At 39.5% G+C, this 22409-nt stretch overlaps 1 protein-coding gene and 1 long non-coding RNA gene across 2 annotated transcripts in view; one reads left to right on the top strand and one right to left on the bottom strand.

Moving 5' to 3' along the window:
- The window catches only part of col9a2 (procollagen, type IX, alpha 2), a 42569-nt gene that overhangs the window by 2608 nt on the left and 17552 nt on the right, over window positions 1–22409 (top strand). The window contains exon 2 of the mRNA XM_042435650.1: window positions 21338–21696. Coding sequence (XP_042291584.1) covers window positions 21625–21696 — 72 coding nt within the window. The 5' untranslated portion in view covers window positions 21338–21624. The remainder of the gene's footprint in view (window positions 1–21337; window positions 21697–22409) is intronic.
- Window positions 2542–6892, bottom strand: LOC121913031. Its single transcript, XR_006100199.1, has 2 exons — window positions 6197–6892; window positions 2542–2871 (listed from the first exon to the last, which is right to left on the bottom strand). It is a non-coding gene; the product is annotated as an uncharacterized LOC121913031 (long non-coding RNA).

Genomic DNA, 22409 nt, shown 5'->3' with positions numbered 1-22409 from the left:
GACGCCTCTGACATTACACTTCATCATTAGATACATTGTTATTATAAAAAATATCGACTATAGTTGCTTTAAAGTACTTCTCAGTGTCCCCAACTTGTTATTGTCTCTTCAGCACTAAATAGCACTGTATAACAAGTTAAAAGCAAGTTTTTTCCATTTGGCTTTATTTGGTTGGTGCAGACTGTTAGAGGAGATGAGTGTCGAGATCAGCTGGCTGAGGTGACTTCTCTTAACAACACAAAGCTTTGTAATTTTAGGAGTTGAACTCAATTCCTGATATTTATCAAATTTTCTTGCTTTTTGGATAGTAATTAAAAGTAGAAATTGGCCTAATTCAGCTGCCATCCACGGTTTGTTCTCTTTCTATGGAATATGAGTATGTTCACTCAGAGTCTCGTTTAAATAGTCAGGTAAACTCTCCTCTCCATCGCTTTCCATTTCCTCCATCTGCACAATCATGGTTTCATTCATATCATTGCTATTTTCCGATGCATCATAAATGCCCTCCCAGCCTTATCTTCCCGCTGTGCTATAAAAGATTCAATGCACACTAAAGCACAGATTGTCCACTTAATCATAGTCTGAATGGACATAGTCACAGCAGGTCACCAAATTCACTTCCTCTATATTTTTACTTTCTTTTCAATACTCCCTTGTGACAGTGATCAACTACCACTGACTCAAACACACAAAATAAAACTCAAGAATAATAAAAGAAGAAGTCGCCTTGTCACACATCCGACATGAAGGCTGTTTGTTTGCTTCCTGTGATCAATACTCCCAAAGAGCAAACCATTATTAGACTTTCAAATTCAACACTTTTTTCTGTCATTCTTTGCTCTTTCCCATGTTGATATCACATCCAGAGACAAGGGTACGGGGTGAAACTCTCAAGCTTCCATCTACTTTTTCTTGCACTGTAGAGCCTTAGCCCTTATCTCTCAAGCATGATGAGCATTCCACACTGCCACTGTTGTGTGGACGCTTAATGACCCAGCAGCTTTAAAACCCACTGTGTGGCCACATCACTCAGCACATGACTTGGCTCTATAGCGATATGCATGAACTCGAATCCATAATGGTCATGTATGCACTGTATATGCAGCATCCGCCTCTGAACACAGCATGATTGATTATCATTAAGAAATTTACTTAATGGTATAGATGACTACTGATTTCAGAAGTGGAACTGTCAGTGTGTGATGTTCCTCTATGGAAAATAAGAAAAACAGAGAATGTTTTACTTCAGCCTCTAACCATTATGTGGTTTTGTTTAATTCAGCGCTGTGTCTCTCTGTAGACATTGATCAGACATCAAATTGACTTGTATGTTGAGTGAATCAAATTAATTCCATCTACTGTTCATGGCAACAGGAAATCCCTGCAGTATCTATTCTTGCCATAGATAATAATCAGATGTCACTTTAGGTTCAGTGCTGTCCCAGAATTGCAAAAATCTGGAAACTTGGATATGAGCAGCACAAGATGATTGAAAAAAAATAAGTTTTCCCACCGAGATTATTTATGTGCGAACACAAGCATGCTTGCTGTTTTTATGTGTAAAACATTTACATGCAGGGCTTTTAGCTTGTATGGGGTGAAATGCAAAATGGATATAGCAAGTGTATTGAGTAACAGGGCGCAGACAGAGCGTAATGATCTCGTGCAAACTCACTGACACCGTAATATCCAGAGGGAAAACTTTGAACATGGTTCCCCTTGTGGCCTTTTTCTGGAGAATAAAAAGAGCACATTCACATTTTATTGCACTTAGTTTTTCATATAAAGTCAGACTGAAGAGGAAGATGGGATTAGATCTGTTTGGCAGAGCACAGGACTGAGCAGAAATAAACCAAGTGACAATCTAAACAAGTCACGTTGGAGAGCGCTACATCGATATGATTATTTATGGAGATGGCTTGAACAATCAATGTGCTTCAGGTCTGTTGTGTGTCCAGAAATAAACTGTGTATCATCAGACTGTTTCCAGTGTTCAATCAAAATGTGAGAGCAAATATATAATAATGAACAGAGTCTGCTTTTAGTTATGCGACTGGACACAAACGAAAGTGAAAAGTGATTGTTGCTGTGTGCTGAGAGGAGTTTGACTGCTGTCCAGAGTTCTTTCATAAAACAAATAGCTGCTCATAAACCAGGCCTACATCCCATTCTAAACCACTCCACATGGTATCTCACGTACTATATATCCAGCACACAGGTAAGATGTGGGATATATATAGAACAAACACTTAAACAGGCTCTGTTCTTTTTCTGTTTTTTCATTTTACACACACACACAGTACACATTTTTGTCTTAAAGCCTTAAAGAATTGATAGCGGTATAAAACATAGAGGCAACAGCATATCATAAAAACACATGACTGTTACCAAACTTAGCCATATGACGAACCGGACAAATGGAAATATGTTCACATGATAAATCATGTGTTATAATAAAAACCCATCTTGAACTATTTTCACATCAGTCATCAGCACTATTTTTAGATTTGTCCCAGAAATTTGAAGGAAACATCTCACACATAAGGTTAAGTGCGTTGTTTATTGAAATGTAAATTTCTAACATAAACACATTTTCTACCACATAAAACAAAGTATGATGTAAAAAGAAATTGCCCGGGGTCCATAATTCATAGTGTGCTGCACTTTAACACCCTCTCAGGGGAACGCTGGTTGTTTAGTTTAGTGTCTCCTGTCAGGCCAAGGTATTTCCCGCTGCTCCCTGAAGGCCCTGAATCAATCCGTCGGCTAGATTTGAAGGTGACATTCAGCCTCCCCTCCCTCTGGTCCGGGTATAGCAACTGGGTTTCTTCCTCGTCCGCTTGTCACCAACCCAGTCCCCTGAGAAAAGTGCTATGAAAGTGACAGAAAAAAAATGAGAGCAATCATGTTGTGTTCAATAGGATCGAGAAACAGGAAAAAAATGTGAGGTCAATTTTTTTATTTTATCTCTAGAAGCCAAACTTGCCCAAAGTTTTCACAAAGCTGAACCAGTCCGTAGTGATTTTGTTTTTCTTGTGGAGTGGTGGGGAGTATCCACCGTGTGGACCCATCACTCCACACAGCAATCTAAACCTTCCTGCTGGACAGGGTGGCAAGACCAGAGAGAAAGAGAACAGAACTGCCCCAGATTCCCCTTAAAAAGTTCTTTCTTTAAGGCCCATCCAAAACACTTAACACCCTCATCCACTATCATCTACACAGGCTGTCACTCACGAATGACCATCTGTTTAAGGTCTGTTTGCTCAGAATGGCAAATGAGAGAAACGTGAGAAGTGCCCAGCTGAGGCCGGCCTGCAACTCTTTGCAGTTGGTTAATAATAATTATGATAGCAATAATGATGATGATGTTAGTATAGCTTTACTGCTGTTCCTGAGAGAACAAGGTAACCAGGCAACAGAGAGCCCAGGGGAGCTGTTCTGAAGAGAAAACAATATTTAGTTCCGCTAATTTGTACTGGAAATAAGAGGAACTTGGATGAACCGTATCTGACAAACCCAAAGTGAGAAAAGTCCTGCTATAGTCAATGTTCATTAAAGACATGCAGGGCAGCTAAATCAAACTCATGATGCATGCACTCCCTTACGGGTCAAATCACTTGGGCAAAGGTGCTTGAAGATGACATAATCACAAAGGGCCTGTCCAGAACAAACAAAACTCAGCACTCAGAGCTGGAGACTGAATTGTAACTCAAATGCCACGGAGAGTGATTCACCCTGAGAACCCCCTTTTAATTGTGTACACAATGATATGCATTCATTTCCATGGAGACTAAACAAATAGAACGGTCGGTGTTCCTCTTTCCTGATGCAGGATAGTTTTACCTCTCCTGACCCACCTATCAAAGCAATCAGGCTATTCCAAAGAGGAAATTCTTGCACTGGCAAGAAAAAAATCTATTATTGACCATAAAACACAACTGCAATTAAAAAAAGAAATGTAGTTATATGTAATAGATTGAGGCTGATGCAGACAGTTGACAAATGAGCACTTGAGAAACAGTTTCTCAGTCCAACTCCAGCATTCAGCGGAATTTATAAAGTAAACAGGTAAAAAGTTGTGAGAATGTAGCACTCAGTGTGTGTTCGGGCCTGCCAACCACTCAACATAGACAATTTAACAACTCTCATAAAACAGGAACATTAAGCAAAGCAGGACCAGATCCACGGCTGTCTCTCATCGACCTTCCTCATCCATTCCCCATTTGATCCACTTCTCTTGAATGAAAAACGTCCTGACTTCACTCTCTCATGCAGCTTTCCCTTTTATAAATTTCAGCATCTAAATTGCTATTCCTATCAGTCTGTGACACATACAATCTGCTATGTGAGAGCTGTCTTTTTCATAGCCTGCAGACCGTTATTCATAGCAAGCTGTCTCTTGTAAAACACCACAAGAACCTGTTCTAAGCCTGGGCTCAATTAATTAGAGAAATAGGCAGATGAACACTGTAATGTGGTATGTTTTTACCACTGCTGCTTCCTGCCCAATAGACTCTTAAATTATGATGACTTATGCACAGTTTTAACAAAATGGGCTGTGGTGCTCAGTGAGGGTGTGATGATGACAATGAATGACATAGTGTGTTTTAAATGATCATGGCACAACACAGGCTAAATTGTAAGCCATCAGTAAAATCATCAGCTTCGTGCAGTCTCAGTTCATGTCACCTTTGCTCCTTCAGCATGTCTGTTTCCATTCTTTTTCCCCCTCTGGTTACAGAGGTTTTCAGTGGCTCCACATGTGATTCAACTATAAAGACCTTTAATGTGCTTCATATGTGATTTCAAACTGCAGTGTGTGAGTGAGGGAGTGCGAGTGCATGATTAGGAGGCACCTCGCTTGTTGTGCTGTGAGATTAGGTAATGCAAAGCATTTTATGGATGAAGAGCATATTGGAAGCAGCTGCTTTTCCCCAGCTGTTTTCCCATTGCCTTTGTTGTGTGTTGAGTATTAGGAAGTCAGCCCTGGTGCCCACTGGCCAACTTGCAACCCTCCGAGTTCATGAAAAATATATACTTAATGGTATGCAGGCTTGAATCTATTTGCTTTTACTGAATGTAATTCAAAGTGAGTTCCTGTGGGATAGCTGCAATGTCAATATACTGTTTATCGGATTATTACAACTGCCATTCAGGCTCATGTGTCACTGCTTTGTAAAACGATAGGGCTATTAGCGTCTATGGGTGTTTGCGAGAGAAGCAGAGAAACATGTAAACAGTCTAACAAACCCTGCATATGACTTTGCATGTCTGTACTTACATTAGATTTCATGTGGAACACATGCAATGTGACCTCTGACCCCTTACACACTCAGTAGTTAGTTTCCTTTTCCTGACACCAGCACCTGGGTGCAGTTTTCCACTTTCCACTTTTTCACCCCATGGGGTATCCTGTGTGTGTATGTGTTTGTGTATGTCTGTGTGTGTGTGTGTGTGTGTGTGTGTGTGTGTGTGTATGTGTGATCAGGTATTCCTCATGTTGTGGGGACATAAATCTGGTTACACAGTCATGTTGTGGGGACTCGCCTTCATTATGGGGACAAAAACAAGTCCCCTTAATGTAAATTGATTTATTGATTAATTTATCATTTAGGGTGAAGACTTGGTTTTGTGTGTATGTGTGTGTGTGTGTGTGTGTGTGTGTGTTTATCTGTGTGTGTGTGTGTGTGTGTGTGTGCGTGGGTGCGTGCGTGTGTGTATGTGTGGGCATGTGCACATACATTTTAGGCCCCTAGCATCTGGTCTTGGAGGTAACATGGTCACTGATTGGAGCTCCTTTATTAAAGAACTTAAGTTCTTTAATAAAGAGTTGTTTTTATGTTTGTGTGTTTTGTATATGAGAGAGTGTGTAAGTGTGAATCTATCTATGCATTTGTGTCTGTATGTGTCTGCAGTAACTACAGAAAAGTGAACTTGAGAAAAACAACTTCAGGCTAGCTGTCATAACTAATAGGCTACAAAGTAAAATGTCTTAAATGTATCTCTGTTTTGCTGTTTTGTCTTAGCATTTACTATCAATATTATATTGGAATTAATATAATAATTTAACATTTATGCTACATTTAAATATTACAATTAAAACTAGCATAACTACTTCAAAGGCTAGGGTGGCAGTTAGCTACAGCTACCCTGTTAAACAGTTAGCTTTTAGCAGGACTAGCTTAACTGTTGTTACTTTTCTCTCCATCATGATTGGATGTAGCTACTTGTAACCCGGGTCACAAAGGGTTAACAACGCAGAAGTGCCTCAGCCAATCAGAGTGCAGGTCCACAGCACCGTAGGCAAGCTACACAGCGTATGCTAGTCAGACGCTGGGTGACACTGTTGAGAGGACCTGCAACTGAACGGTAAAAATATAACTCAGATAAAACAGTAAAAACACCTTATAATGTTGTTAAAACAGAACAGTAACAGCCTGTACTTTGTTGTAAGCTCGTAGAGGTGTGTGTGTGAGAGACTGCTCACTGAAACCTTCCGAGTGACACAGAGGAACTCCCGAATTGGTGAGTCGTAGTAAAAGTAAACAATTAAATGCTGCGCCACACGATGCTAGGTTAAGCTGGCTAGCTCAAGTGAATGAGCCTAGAGCTAATAAAAATTAGCATTTAGTGCTGAACAGTGCAATTAGCCGACTGTTGTAGAGCTTCAATAAACTAAAACTGTTTGACAACTCAACTAGAACAAATATAAAGATGTGACGTGGAGTATTTAATTGCTCAATGTTTTCTGTGGCTGGTAAAGCTGCTGGACTGTTAATACTGAAGCAACATACTAAGTTATGTTTTGTCAAGTATTAGGCCTATATTTCATTGGTATAATGAATCTGATTTAAATAACAGAAGACATAAGAATATAGAGTGTAAAGTTCACACTGTTGGTCTGTAATTTATGTAATATTGTTTTAATTAAAAAATACCAGGTTAAGATAAAAAATAGTAATTTAGTTCATTTTACTCAGAAATTCATTTACTGTAAAGGTTATTTAAAATGTGTTGATTTTTTACATTATATGTATATATTTTGTTGAGACACCAGACGAGACCATTAGATCCCTGGATTGAAGATCCCTGAACTGAGAGCCCAGAGCCGAGAACTGTCAACCTTACCTCTCTCCTGCCACAGCGGTAGAGTAAACATCTTAACTGCACAAGGCCAGCACCACTTTCATGCTCAACCCCCAGCCCCACTTGCACAATCCAAAATCCCTGACTCTGACTTTACTCTTCATTTTTTGACTTGATTTGGAAAAGACACTTACCTTCTTCATTCTTCTTCAAACGCATTCCCTGTGCCAGTGGAAGGACCGAGCCATAACCGGCACTGGTTTAAATGAGTGGACTGAGTATTCATACTATTGATATGGTGTATTATTGTGCCTTGGTTAAAGTGATATTGTTATTGATAGAGCAGTGAATGGTGAACTGTTGCAAGGTTGAAGAGTGTTGTGAAGTGATGATATTGAACAGGATATGGTTCTGATATTGTTACCTAATTAACCTTGGATCCAGATATTGAGGATTTAGTTTACCTATAGAAGGGTGCACCCAGTCAAAACAGGAAAGTAGTTGAAAAGAACTCAGTGGTTCAAAACCAAAAGAAAAAGTGACAGAAGAAATCATTTGTTGCTAAATTGAAACTGAGAAACTGACTTTGTGGAATCGAACTATTAACTGAACTTAAAGTTATTTTATTTATTTTATTTATTTTGTTTATTTAAAAAAAAAAAAAACAACAAGGTACCAGTTTGCAGCTTCTTGTCTCGTGTGGTCATTTAATGTTGCAAATAGCCATTTCTGCCTCCTGTCCGAATCTGGTATCCTCTGATTCTGGTCCAACATTATTAAAATCCTTACTAAATAGTAGTGTTAGAAGCCGAGTGCTACATACTGTCTTATTTATGTGGGATTTTTTCTGTATTTTGCAATTACAGATATAGCTAGGCAAAAAACGAAAATACTTAGCTTTGGCTGAGGCTGCTCATGGCTATCCAACTTTTACTTGGTATGGCTCTCTATTCCTGCATTAAAATGTTACATGCTTTGAGATGATGAAATAAGACATATACAGGCTGCGAGGCAGAAAGAACCAAACATATATTTTATCATTATGTATCTAAATGTAATGGGACATGGTGGGAAGTGGAGGATGGCAAACTGTGCCTTACTGTGATGGAGCATTTACAGCTTTGCTATATCTGACAGCATCTGGTTCACAGTGAAAACAGAAAATGATGACACCCAAAATGTAATTTTTCAATAGGGTGCTCAACTGAAATACCACAAAAAACAGACAAGATTTTAACATAGCATCAAGACACTGTTTGTCCATGCCTGTAAAAATAAATATGTGGTATAGAATAAATCCCATTCATAGACGTGTGCCTAAACATAGATAAACTTACAATCTCACACACACATATACAGGGCCATCCTCAAGTAGATCTCACTGAAATCTTCGGAACATTATGTCCCTGTGAATTATGGTTTTAATGCTTCATCCGTTCCCATTAAGCTATCCATCACATCGGGCTCACTTAGTCATGGAGCAGTTTCATCAAGAGGGAGAAGGATGAGGGGAGACAGGGGGACATGCACATGAATGAGTAGGAAAGAGAGATAGAGCAGATTTGAGAGAACAGTGGAAAGAAATGGCCAAAAACTGTGAAGGAAATGGAAAAAAGCATGCTAAGTTGTAAATGGAGGAATTAAAGAGAGAGAGAAAGTTAGAGAGAGATGTTGATATGACCTGGAGGGAGATAAAAGGTGTGAATAAAATAGATGAGCAGGAGCAGCAGTGGATAGACAGGGGAGAGAGAGGAGCCATTTAGACAGATTAATGGTGATGAGGAAGGGCTTGAGATCCCTCTAGTACTGATAAGTACTCAAGACTGCTCTGACTAAGAAAATGGGCCGTGTGTGTGTTTGCTTTTTCTCATTTACTCATTGCATGGTCCCTTGCTTCAATAGTAGCTCTAGAAAAGTGGCCTTGACATCAATTGGGATCCAGACAATATTTAAACACAACACAGGGCTCTGAGTCAGTTTGCACTTGGTGGTATAAAAGGGAGAAGAAAACTGTGGTGAGGACAAAATGTCCTACAAATGCAAGTTGTCACACTCGTGGGCTGAAACATGCGATTACACACACATAAATGTGTCCTATTATCCAAGCTCATTTAGAATGACTTATGCCATGAAATTGTCCCTTGCCCCTCTGCCAAACCTGTTGTTGCTTATCAGCGCTGATTGAATATTGATTTGCATAAGCCTTTATAACTCTATGCCTCCATCTTATAAAACTATTTTTGCTCTTATGTAAGGCCAGGGACAAATGAAATTCTTGCAGTCAATACAGATTTTACTTCTGCAAACAACTATTACTTCCAAACAGCCTTGGTAGAAGACCTTGTAATTTTCTTGTTTAAAGAAAAGTACATTGCACACTATTTTGTTTATTTACCTAGGAATCAAGTGCACAAGTGCACAAGGAAATCTGGCAGCTGGCCCCTGTACCTCAACTTTACTTTGTACCAGCTGCTTTTCACAACTAAAACACTTTAATTTAGAATGCAATTTTATTTTGTTATAAAACTTCCTTTTAATTTTACATCTACTACTGTATGCAGCACAGTGTGATGTTCAAATCAGCAATAGCAGGAACAAGTTATATACTATTGTCAGCTGACCCAGAAAGAGTCACTACTCTACCATACTGCATGCCAGGCCACCCTGGTCTTTATATGGAGGAAGTTTCAATTCAGATGGTGTTAAAGTAAAGTGTTGTCAGCAATATGGATCACTGGCCACAGAGGGTTTCAATCAAGCCTGCAGTGTGAGAGGAAAAGGTATGGCAACTCTGTCCAAAATGTCATTGACAAATGCACAGCGTAAGAGCTCTCAAGGTTGTGAGTTACTGGGAGAAGAGGGAGGAATGACAAGGAATGAAAGAGTGGAAGATTAAGAGATGGATGGAGCTGGACAGCAGACGGAAAAGGGGAATGGTCAGAGATAACACAAATGAAGACACATAGGGACAGAGAGAGAAGGAGTTCAGGGAGTGCAAAGAAAGACGAAGTTGGTTGGAGAGACGAAACAAAGCTATAAATTGGGGTTAAAGTGTGAAACTAACAAGCGTTATCGTGCAAGATCAGTCTGAGGGACAGGATAAGAATCCTCCACAGTGGAGTCCAGATGAAGAGAGAAGGATGAGGTGGAGGTGGAGGAGGAGGAGGAGGAGGAGGAGGAGGAGGAGGAGGAGGAGGAGGAGGAGGAGGAGATGATAGTAATGTTACAGCTGGTCTGTTTCATAGAAACCTGAGAGGAGAGCAATGGAAAACAGAAAAGATGCAGCTTGCCATATGCTCATCCTGGCTTACTATATCCCTCCCTGAGCACCTATAGATAAACATCCAACCCTGTTCTCAAAGTTAAACACCGGCTCTCATTACTTTACAATATGATGTGGTTGTATGAAGTAAGAAAAAGGATGTGGTGATGTGCCTGAAGTAACCCATTGCTCAATTTGTTGAGAGCATGTTCTTGCTCTTATTACCGTACACCGCAGGAGAAGTCAGCATCAAAACCTAAAAACAGCTTGATATTAAGCCAGTCATGGAGCATCTGGTGTTACTCAAGAGGCTGAACATTTATTTGCTTGTGTGTGTGTGTGTGTGTGTGTGTGTGTGTGTTTGTTTAACTGGACTGCATTTATAGAGCGCTTCTCTAGTCTACAGACCACTCAAAGCACTTTACAACACATGCCAACATTCACCCATTCACACACACATTCACACGTTGATGGCAGAGGCTACCGTGCAAGGTGCCAACCTGTTCATCAGGAGCGCTTTTTATCCAAAGTGCTTTACAATGTTTCTAATGCTCACTCACCCATTCACACACACACACACTGATAGCACAATTTGGGCTTCAGTATCTTGCTCAAGGACACTTCGACACGCAGACTGGAGGAGCCAGTGATCAAACCACTGATCTTCTGATTAGGTCGGCTGAGCTCTACCTCCTGAGCCACATCCACCTGTATATGTTTGTATTGTTTGGGGAATGTTGGTTATTAGCTTGTTTCAATGCTGCTACTTAGAAATTAAATGTCAGACAATTACGGATCTGTTGCAACTCATTGAAAGTATGAAGGTGAATTTATGTGTGTTTAACAAGTGTGGGGGTAGGTGCTCTAAAGTTTAATACGCAATTTTATATCTGAGTGTGATGGTTTCCAACTGTGCCCTATTTGTCAGTATTGCTTTATATCACATGCTACAAAGTAATCATTTTTGATTTATAAGTTGGACCGAACACACCAGAGTAGTTGTGGATCCAGATGACTAAACCAGGACCTTCTGTCCTTATTCTGGCTTAATGGAATAGGCCATTGGCCGGCTTTACTTACATGTCTACAGTGATGTAGGCAGTTAATTTGATCTTTTCTTACTGGTTTCTAGCAGATAGCAAAAACAGAACCCAATATAAACTTCACAAGAAAAAAAATCTGACTTTTTCAATGTCATATGATCCAGATATAGCCAAATGCAACACATATTCACAGGATTAGATAAGAAGAGTCTGTTTTCTTATCAACTTGTGTTCAGCCCATTTTAGGGTTCCTGTGGGTAGTCTGGCATCCATCAGGGCCATTTAAAAGTACAAGCTGTAATTTTCTACTTTAACATAATATTACTGTGCAGTATTTTATGACCTATTCAGATTCTGTAACATGCTGTTCTTAAAGGAATAATATTGCTGAGACTTAAATGAGAAGATTGATACCACTCTCATATTTGACAGTTACCTAAGTATGAAGCTAAAGTCGAGCCAGGAGACTTAGCTTAGCTTAGCATAGAAACTGTAAGCAGGCTAAAAAATCTAGCCTGGCATACCAGCATCTCTATGACTAAGTGTTCTTTGTGTCCTTTTATTTACCTCTTCATATGCAGCATTTCATTTTATCTGTCACTGCAGGCTTAGGCTGCCAGCTGGACACATTTCTGCTGTGTAGAAAATGTCCACTGGTACAATTGAGCGATTACCTGGACCATCTTGGACTAATTTGTTCTTAAGTACGTTGCGTATATAAAAAACAAGGATAAATGCTAGAATTTGGATAAAAGCTTGTGCATACTGCTTGTAAAAATGAATCATGCACTGTTTTATTCTTTGCTTAATCCAATTCAGAGCTGATGTTGGAATGTCACAGAAGGCAATTACAGTCCTCTTAAACAGTTTAAATGTGGCATTGTGAACAATCCATTTGCACATGCCATTCAGATGTCATACAGCAATTATCATTTAATTTTGCAATATAACAACTTTAGATTTCATAACTCTAAGGTAAAGATTGACTCTTAACTTTTATAGTCTATTTTACTTGTGAATGATCCTCAAGGCATGTTAAATGAGACAGATATTAACCACTAATAAAAATAGAGGGTTTAGTTTCACAAGAGTTTCCATCTCAGTTCAAATGCATTTCCTGTGTGTGTGCAGTACATAGACATCTGTTTTAGCAATTATTTCATCAGTAGTACCACACACACACACGCACACATCTATGTTAATATACAGTAGTCCATTTCTTATTCTTTGTGAACAGGACCAGATAGGGACTACAACAGACATGCTGGGTCCTGTAGTTCGTTCTATTTCTTCTCTTTCTCTGACATAATATGCAAATATGCATTTTTTGACAGGGAATGTATCTGTCTAAACCATTCCTGTCCAACACATACAACTTACATTTTGGATTTCCTTAGCTATTATAGCTTTATGCCCTGGTCACACCAAAAAGTTGTACAGCAAAATTCATCTGTGCATCGTTGTGAAAGATGTGGCTCTAGAAGCTTGGTGACGTGCTGTAGGTGGCGATTTAACTGCTAAGATGCTAGCTAGTAGGGAAGATGCTAGCTCTAGTGAGTCACAATGGCTCTGCAAGATTGTTTGTTTTCTCTGGGCTGTTTACAACCCTTGGCATTTTGTTCTCAGGATTGTAGATTATTCAATAAAGAGTTATTGAGGAAGGGGAAAAAAGCTCCAGCTAACTGTCAGTTCGGTTGTTAGCTAAAAGTTGCTAAATGGAAAACAAGTGCGGTTTATTCGAGAGATGAATTAGACTCGTGTCTCATAACCGTCTGAAAACTATCCTTCTTTTGTAGAGCAAATTATAGTCCAACAACTCCAACAGAAGAGATTAAATAAAACTGTATGGTGCAACACAGTTAATAGTTATAATAACTTCCTCCATCTGGGACTCCCTTAGTCAGCACTGTCAAGACGGCTTGCTGTTGGTCAACAGTCCTAATTTGCGTATCAAAGTTCAACAAATTTTAAGTTGATACAAAACATTCACAAGCAGATTTACTACACCCCCGTGAGTGAATCAAGTGACTGTTGTGATTCTACTGGAATGAACTGCTTTCACCATGAAATCAATTTTGCAATGTGAAACACTGCTGTGACCAGGCCTTTAGTCAGTATCTGATTTTGGAGTTGCATAAGTCCTTGTGATGTTAGAGAAACTAGCAGATAAAGCTGAAGTCAGTGACACAGTAGCGGGGTATGAGTTGCTGTTGAAAAGCTCAGAAAGTTGCTGGACTGACACTACAACTCTGTCACACAGCACTTAATGAAGCAAAAGTTCAATGAGGAAGACTATCTTTATGCTTACTCTATTTATTTACATTTTCTTGATGCGACTCATCTCCACCCCATTCACTTCCAGTTTTATAAAAACCAGCTGTCCATGGGACCTTCAGCTGAGCTCATCAGAAGTCATCCTACCAGATTTTCAGCCATTGTGCTTCACTCCTTCATCACCACCATCAGTGTCTACACTCCATTGGGGGATATTTCTGTATAGTTCATGGTGTGAATACTCCCATATAATGGTAAAATTATTATGGAGTCTAACCGCCAAAGACTCCACATATATCTCTTCAACTTTTTCTGCTGTACACAATATGTCAAGTTCATTTAACTCCTTTTTAAGCTGCTCTTTTAATTAAGTCTCTCCTTATGCTGCAATGAGTGCATAAACTATACTTTTTTTAATCCAGTAACCTCTTAAAATATAAGATAGTCTGACATGTCAAATGCAAAGTTAAAGTTAACAGAGTAGGGATATGGGACATATTTTTTCTTATATTTCTGTGATGATTTCTGTGATGACGATTTAGTATGTGGAAGTAATCTATGCATTTATGGTCTTTCTAATGTCTGTGTCTGCATAAAGGACTTTGTGCTATGCGTGTGTATGAGAAAGAGAGAGAAAAATTGTGTAATGTGCACATGTGAAAATGACAGTTTACTATATGAGGACCTCCTCAAAGCTTAAATGCAGGAAATGAACTTGATTACAGCAAACCTGCATGAAATTGTCCTGCCTCTTCTTATGTCACGGTACCACTTCACCACATTATTACATTCAGTCATTCATTTATGACATACTTTAAATAAAGAACTGTCACTGAAAATAAAGATAAAACATGTCATATTAACTTGTAAGAAAGACACACCAGCTTCTGTCTCATATACACATATTTGAAATTGAGCAGACACAGCTGAATCTTGGTGCATCCCTTTGAGTCATTCTTTTGGATCATCCATGGGGCACAGAGCTGGGCTGTATATGACTATTCAGTTGCCTTGACTCATCTGGGTGCAGAGTTTTTTCAGACAATATTGGCCAGCACTCCATTGTGGATTTATTTTTGATTTATTTTGCATTCCATCAGTGCAATGACAATTTCTGTGCTGCACAGCTGTCAGACGAACACAATATTTTTCACTTATTTTATTTTTCAGGAGGAGGTTACTGTAGGTTCAAAACAGCCCCAGCCAGTATCCCCGGACTTGTTTTTGGCTGGGCTGCAGGAAATGGTATAGACGGCTAACAGCAGGGTGTTAGTGCTCAGTTATGCTTGAGCAGGGCAGAGGGGAGTTAAGGTTACCTCATTTTTACTGAGTTTCACTTCTCCACAAGAAAACGATTGTACATATTTACAAGGCACAGAAAATGACTGATACTTTGTTTCACAACTTAAATCCTGAACCATAAAGAAATAGGAGGCATTACTGTGTTTTTGTAGATTTTAGACATGCAATGATAGGAAACTTTTTTAAAAGAAAAAAAAGACCAATACATTTAATGACATTCCTCCAATTTTATCTGACATAAAATAGGTGGGATGACAATAATTCTTTTGACGGAAGCGTACAAATACAAAAATACATTATTATGAAGGAATAGTTTGGGAAATAGGCTTATTTAGTTTCTTGCCGAGAGTAAGATGAGAAGATTTGTCACCACTTTCATATTTGCAAGCTAAATATGAAGTGAAAGCCAGTAGGGATTTTGCTAGATTTAGGATAAAGACAGGAAGCAAGGAAAATCAGCTAGTCTGGCTTTGACTGAAGATTAAAAATACACATAATAGCACCCCCGTAAAAGCATTAATTAGTTAGTTTTGGAGGTGTTGGTAGGTGGATTTTGTAACCTTTGGACAGAGCCAGGCTTGCTGTTTCTCCCTGCTTCCATTCTTTGCCCTAAGTTAAGCTTACCACCTGCTGGCTCTATTAAGAGTACAGACACAAGAATGGCATCAATCTTCTCATCTAACTCTCAGCAGTAAATAAGTATATTTCCCAAAATGTCAAACTCTTCCTTTGAGTGCCACAGTGCACTAGCTCAAAGTGTGTAACATGTGGCAGCATAATCCATAAAAGGCCCAAAAACATGACGCAATCTGCCTGTATCCGTTTTACATCTGAAACACATCTGTCGTGATAACTAGGATTTACTGTTTGTTATTTATGATGTTTGAAGTTTGGAAATCTCACACTTAGAGCTCAGACCACAGTTTCATGCCAGACCACCTCCACAGGCCAATATATTCCACCAATTATGTTCGCTGAAACCAGCGTTTCATCGACCGAAAACTTAAATCAAATTCAGGGGAGGCTGAGAAAACTTTTGGAGGATATAAATATAACATCTAGCTACCATATTTTTTTTTAACCTTTATTTATTTGTGTTTCTCTGAAAGCAATGATCTCTTTTGCAGAAACACCCTGATTACATTCACACAGTTGCACATTCATACCTGGAACCTGCCCAGTACAACCACAGCCGGATCTGCTGGCCACTGAGCAGCTCCACTGGAAGGGTTTGGGGTTAAGGGCCTTGCTCATGGGCTACTCAGCGGTGGTAATAAGGGAGGAGCTTCTTCACTTTCCCATCCCACATTTATCTGGGGAATTGAACCGGCAATCCTCTAGTCACAAGTTTGCTTCTCTAACCTTTAGGCCACTGCTGCCCTAATAATGTCACAACATGAAATATTCCTATGTGTAAGCCAATACAAACACATTAAAGCAATAGTAACAATCTGTTGTGTGAGACTGCCTTTGATCCCCCTCCTGCCTTATCTGTGGTGGTGGTGGAAGCGCAGCTCTGGGCTTTGGTCCGAGATGGAATGTGTGCCGTTCTTTGTTGCTTAGAAACACCTCACCTAGCTCAGACTGGGGTCAGCGGCTGCTAAGCGGTGTGTTTTTTAATCTCTGCAGCAGTCATCGCTTTGTCAGGCTGTGACTCTGGGCCAGTTCTCACTATACAGCTGGGTCTCGCCACTACATCAGGTTCAGCTCAGGTAGCAGGCTCAGTGAGAGGCTGGATCTGGACTTCTCTGACAGGGCCCTTTATTGTAAATGCGCTTCAAGTGTGGTTCCCTGAAAGTGGTATTGCAGTGAAAAGTGCATAAATAGATGAAGTCTTTTACTCGAGTCTTTAAGGATCAAAGTTGCTTAACAAAGTGAAAGCCAGCAAAATCCTGAAGGCACGATCATGTGTGAACATTTATCCCTGCCTTTACATCACATATGCTCACACCCTCAAATGTACAGAGCTGTTAGTTTCATGATCGACAACCAAATCACATTTCTTCATCTGCTGAATTCCTCAGTGATTTTATGTGTCAAAGAAGCTTTAACCTTCATCTGACTGTAAGGATTTTCACACCAAGAGAATAACCATGAAACGCCCTAATGAATATGTTTCATGCCAGACAGACTAATATCCTCAGCCTGTATATCATCAACCTGTCAGTGAGTACCTCTCCTCCCTCTGCTCTGACAGTAAACTATGCCTTTTCAATGGAAGGCTCAACACAGTACGGGCTTCAGGGTCGTGCCCCAAACCCCGCAGGGTTGTTAATGACCTCTGTTATCACTTCACCACTACTCCTCACACCTGCACTCAAGAATAATATTTACCTTGTCTGTCATCATGATGGTGGGTGTGCGTGTTTGTATGTGTGTATGCATCGTCCTGTCTTCCTGGCGTCAGACTTAAATGATGATTTCCATTCTCCCTTTCTCTCTGGCGTCTTATTAGAGAGCAGACATCAGACATGGCCTGTCTGTGTGAAACAGATCTTTCTCAGGAAAAGTAGGAGCAGAGAGCGGAATACCAGCACAGAACCAAAACCTCCCTGGTCACTCATAATATTTCAATTAAGCGCTACGTAAATGCATGAACATGCGTGTCTGTCTGTATGTGTGCGCTGTGAAATCTCTTCTGTTTTATGCATTTGTATGGAGGCCAGATCATAACTGAGTGGGTATTTGAGGTGATGATGTGTGATGGTCCCTTATTGCTTGAATTTGGGTGGCATTTTGCTTCATGCATCTCTCAGTAAGCTATGATAAGTATGCTATCCAGTCGTGAAACAAGATGTGATTGCTTTCATTTAGAAAAAAAATCAGTTTAGTCATATTCCCTTAAGAATTTAAACATGAGCAGGGAGAAAAAGATTCTGAGGGACTGAGAGAATAGGGAGAGGCCAATGTTTTCCTTGTCTGTTTTCGAAGTTTGAGGAGGCTGGGGAATCATTTGCAATGAGAAAGACAACAACTGGATGATGATTCTTCTCAGTTTTCACCCGTGAGAAGATCAGTGCAGCAGGTTTTTGGATAGAGTCATTTTCATGCATTTGATCTCTCAGTTTTCTGAAATTTGATGCGCATGTGCTCTTATAGTGTTTTATGCAGTTTTGTCCCTGAGAATGTAATGTAAAAAAATACTAAATCAAATGGAATTGGCTCAGTATGGCAGATTTTCACATAACAACAAAGCAGCACTGGTTAGCCAGGCTCAGTGCATGTGTAGCAGACAGTTTCCTGAAAGACTATTTGTTTGTTTATGTTGACTGAAGGTCAGAACTGATTAACCAATGTTATTGCTTTTTATATTATAAAGCAATACTGTTTTTCTGTTTCTTCCATTTGTTTATGCTATAATTGTACAGTGCCATAAATACACAGTTTCTAACCAAGAATCAGAGCAGCAAATAAAACTACATACTGCCAACACTACACAACTGTACAGTATAATATAAACATATATTATATATGGTATATTCACATGAAGGGCATTAAAAAATACAGAATAATAGGGAGGTTTACATATGATTAATGTTATCAAGAAATCTTACATTTATGATAATGCTCACATTTTACTTAAAGGTACCCTGTGTAGCTTTTGACTGCTTTTAAAACTGTGAAGGATGTATTTATTTTTAGGTCCAGGTTTTGTTGCACACAAGTACGCACATGCAAGCGTGCAAGCACATGAGTGGTGCGCTACACATTCCCGCCGCTATTCCACTGATCAGATAGTTTGTTGTTGATATTGTCAGTGAAACATAGAAATGCACCAACAAAAGAAGAGTGCAAGTAAGTAAACATGACTGTAAACAGTACACAAAAGCTTCAGCTTTGCAAATATCATTTAGGATAAACAAAATTAGAAATTTTGGTGAGAACGACTGAATGTAAACATAACTTTTTTTTTTTTTTTTTTTTTTTTTTTTAAACTCCACAGGGCACATTTAAAGGGGCACTCCACTTATTTTACTCATGAAGTTAACGTTATCTTGGCTTGGGCTTGAGAATTTTAAACAGAGAGCCTGCATTACAAACTGGAGGTGTAGGGTTTGAAAGATGTGGGCATTGAAGAAGGCAGGGAAGATCTAAAGAAAGATGCTGAGGAGTTACATAATGGGAAATGTGAGATATGAGATATCTAGTCCCCTCTTTTCAATTTTGACCATTCATTTTTTTTAAATCTGTCCTTCAAAAGTCACTTCATGGCAGTGCAATACTAAATTTAAAGACTGTTATGATAACATGCACTTGCAAAAAGAAGCAAAGTTTAACAACACATGTATCAACTCTTTTTCTTTTAATCACTTTTCATATTTCTTTACTCAGTTACTTATTACTGCATCAAAGGGTTAATACAATCTGTACTAAGCTACTCCAAGATGTTGCAATTTTCAACTGCTTAAAGGAAATGACTCATAAGGATTACAAGAAAATACTATTTTGTCATTTGGATTTGCAGAACTTTGCTGACATTGCCAGTTTTGAAACATACTTGTTGGGGGAAGTAGCATTAAGGCAAACACTTCACAGTTCACAAGAGCATAATGAATTAGAAGAAACATTAACAATGTCTGCTGGTCCCTGCAAGATGCAGATTCGGTGCACTCTGAATCCTATTATCCACAGTACTAGTCTCATCATACATGTTCAGTCTGATTTCATGGAGGTTTATTATGAACATATGATGGAGAGATAAACAGGAATACCTTATAATGTAACACAATGCAATGTTACAAAAAATATGGCCTCAGAGACGAGATAAAGTGTTTAAACAAAGAAGCATGAATTCACAGATTTTTTTTTACTGTTACTGACTGTGCTATTGAATTTCTTTATATTTTAAATTATGTCATTATGTCATTTTCTCATCTCTATTCTTCTCTATCTCTATTCATTCCATGTTACCTATTGTACTTTTTCACTATCAAAAATTATAATTATAACATTTTTATAATGCTTTTCAAAATATTTATCAAACACATTTGTATTTCTTTACCCTCATTGTGACAAAGGAGTTTTAAGTCCCTGTGCATGCAAACAGAAAGAAAACTGTTGTTGTAAAATCAGTGCAAAAATAGATGCACAAAACAGCTCAGGATTACACCCTCTTTCTGCATATTTAATTTTAATAATTCTATTTATTGTAATGACTATTACCTCTCTCATGTTTTATGTATCAAAATATGAAAAAAAAAAAGTTTTCTCAAGGTAATAGTTAATATTTCATTCCTTTGGGAAAAGAATGAAAAAGGCTATAACAACTCAGAGTGTGATAAATGCAATAAATGTGTGAAAATGTGCAAAACAAATACAGTACAGAAGCCATCGCTATGCTGGTTTCCTAATTTGTTGTTTAGAGAGGTCTGTTGCAATTCCCTGTTGTGAGCAATATATCTCAATTTACAAATAAATGCATCTCTCAGTTTCCCCAGGACAGTCTTCATCATCCCTGAGGAGAACAAATGTCTGATCCCCAGTTGTTGCGGCGGGGAGTCCTCCATAGCAACCAAGCAGCTGTGCAGACTGGCATCTGTTCATGTGTATTTGCTGCCATCTAGTGGACATAAGCATAATTGCTCTATTTGGTGTAATGTAAATTTCTGTACAATAGGGGTCACTATAAGTTCATTTTTCACATTCCCATGAGTTTTGTTTATCCAAGCTCAAAAAGGCCACTCTCAATTACTGTGGGAACTAACCTGCTCTTGGTGAAATCACCACTAGATGTCAGCAAGTGTACTAATTAAGTTTGAATGGACCTCCAAAGTATACATTGGGGAATGCTATCATTTGCCATCTATCTCTTGAAGCCAATTAACCAAGGAGGTGCAGTTCAGTTTTTCTTGACAAAGTTGACACTGTCCTCTTTTCACCCTGATCAAATCCCTCTGGTTTACATACAGTACCATCCAAGGAGCTCACCGGCTTCTCTCATCTATGCAGCAGAACACTCTCATGGGAAATGTTTGGAGATATTTACACCACCATGCAAATGGTAGCCTCGGGGGGCGAGAAAAAACACTGTGGCGCTTTAAAGAGAGAGACAGAAGCAGAGGCAGAAAGTTGTTCAAGGCCTGTGATGAGGTGCTTCACACACTCAGGTTTCATTCGCTGGTCCACTCCCACAGCTTTGGGAGGAGCTTAATCGCTGCTTAGCCCAATTGGCTTTACCTTGTAGAAAATATGCCAATTATTCATAAAGCATCCAATCACATTGGCAGAAACTGTGCACATTTGGGAAGTTTACTCTTCCCCCAATCCAGAAAATCAGAGGTGTTTTGAGAAACTGTGTGTATAGGTATATGTGTGAGTGTGTGTGTGTTTGTGTTGATGGGTGCATAGGGTATTTTTCTTGTGCTTTCAGGGGCCGGCTGTGGGGGCAGGATTACACCTCTCTCTCTGTCCTGCTCCCTCCCCACCTCAAACTCCCCTTCATCCCTCCATCCATCCATCCCTCTCCACACTCAGCTCTCTCCTCCTGAGTGGATTTTTTTCGGGGCTGTGCACATAGCCCCCATCCCCCCTCCTCTCAGACAGCTTTGCCCCACCAGTTCCTCACTTTGCCGGCCTGGAGAGGAGTAAGGGAGCGGAAAGAGGAGCAAGAAGAGAGGATTTGGTGAACTGAGGAGAGACAGACAGGGGAGAGGGACCATGGCTGCTCTCTCTGCCTTGCTGAAGACCTGGGTAATTCTGCAGACCTTGTGCCTGGCTCTGGCCCAAGTGGTAAGTGGACAGGGGAAGTTGAGACCTGCTCGGTTCAGGCACAACTCCTTTATTCTGGGGTTCAGTGGGAATAGGGGCCCTTGGAAATTGCAAGCGAGCACTGGGTGTCAGTGAGGTGATGTTATGGGCTGTGTGCTCTCTTGGTGCTGGTTGATGTGATCAAAAAGTTGGAAAATGAAACGGTTGGTTGGCAGCACATATATCTGTGATGTGAGGTGACCACCTGGCTTGCATGTAAAAGAAAGATGAGCTTGGAACAGGTTTTCTGCAGTGGAGACAAAATGAAACCGGATTATCTTCTGTGGATCGTCGACCTTTTCGCGTATGGACTCTTTTCTCTTCTGAAGTTTTAAGTGAGGAGTTGCTATTGAAGGCAAGGATTTTTTCATTACCTGGGCTACTTTTTTGCCAATAAGACTTTTATTTATCAAGAAATGATGAAAACATTGAAGTTTTTCTTGTTTTTTCATGGGCAAACGTGACAGAGATGAGTCTGTAGTCACTGACCCACATACAAAGAGACACACAAAGTTTTCCCACTGAGTGTGAAAGCCCCTATTCAAACAGACACCTACATGTTATCTACTGGATGTCAATTTTCACCCTTAAGGATTATTCTGATTTTTTTTCTTTTTTCATTTCACACATTTTTTGAACACTCGAAGAATTCAAAGTTGGATTATGAAAGGACTTTTTCAGTATCACCTGATGGA

This window comes from Thunnus maccoyii, chromosome 15 (genome assembly GCF_910596095.1).
Source record: "Thunnus maccoyii chromosome 15, fThuMac1.1, whole genome shotgun sequence".
Classification (NCBI taxonomy): domain Eukaryota; kingdom Metazoa; phylum Chordata; class Actinopteri; order Scombriformes; family Scombridae; genus Thunnus; species Thunnus maccoyii.
The sequence above is the reverse complement of the archived record's forward strand: the minus strand, read 5'-3'. Positions and strand labels throughout refer to the sequence as shown.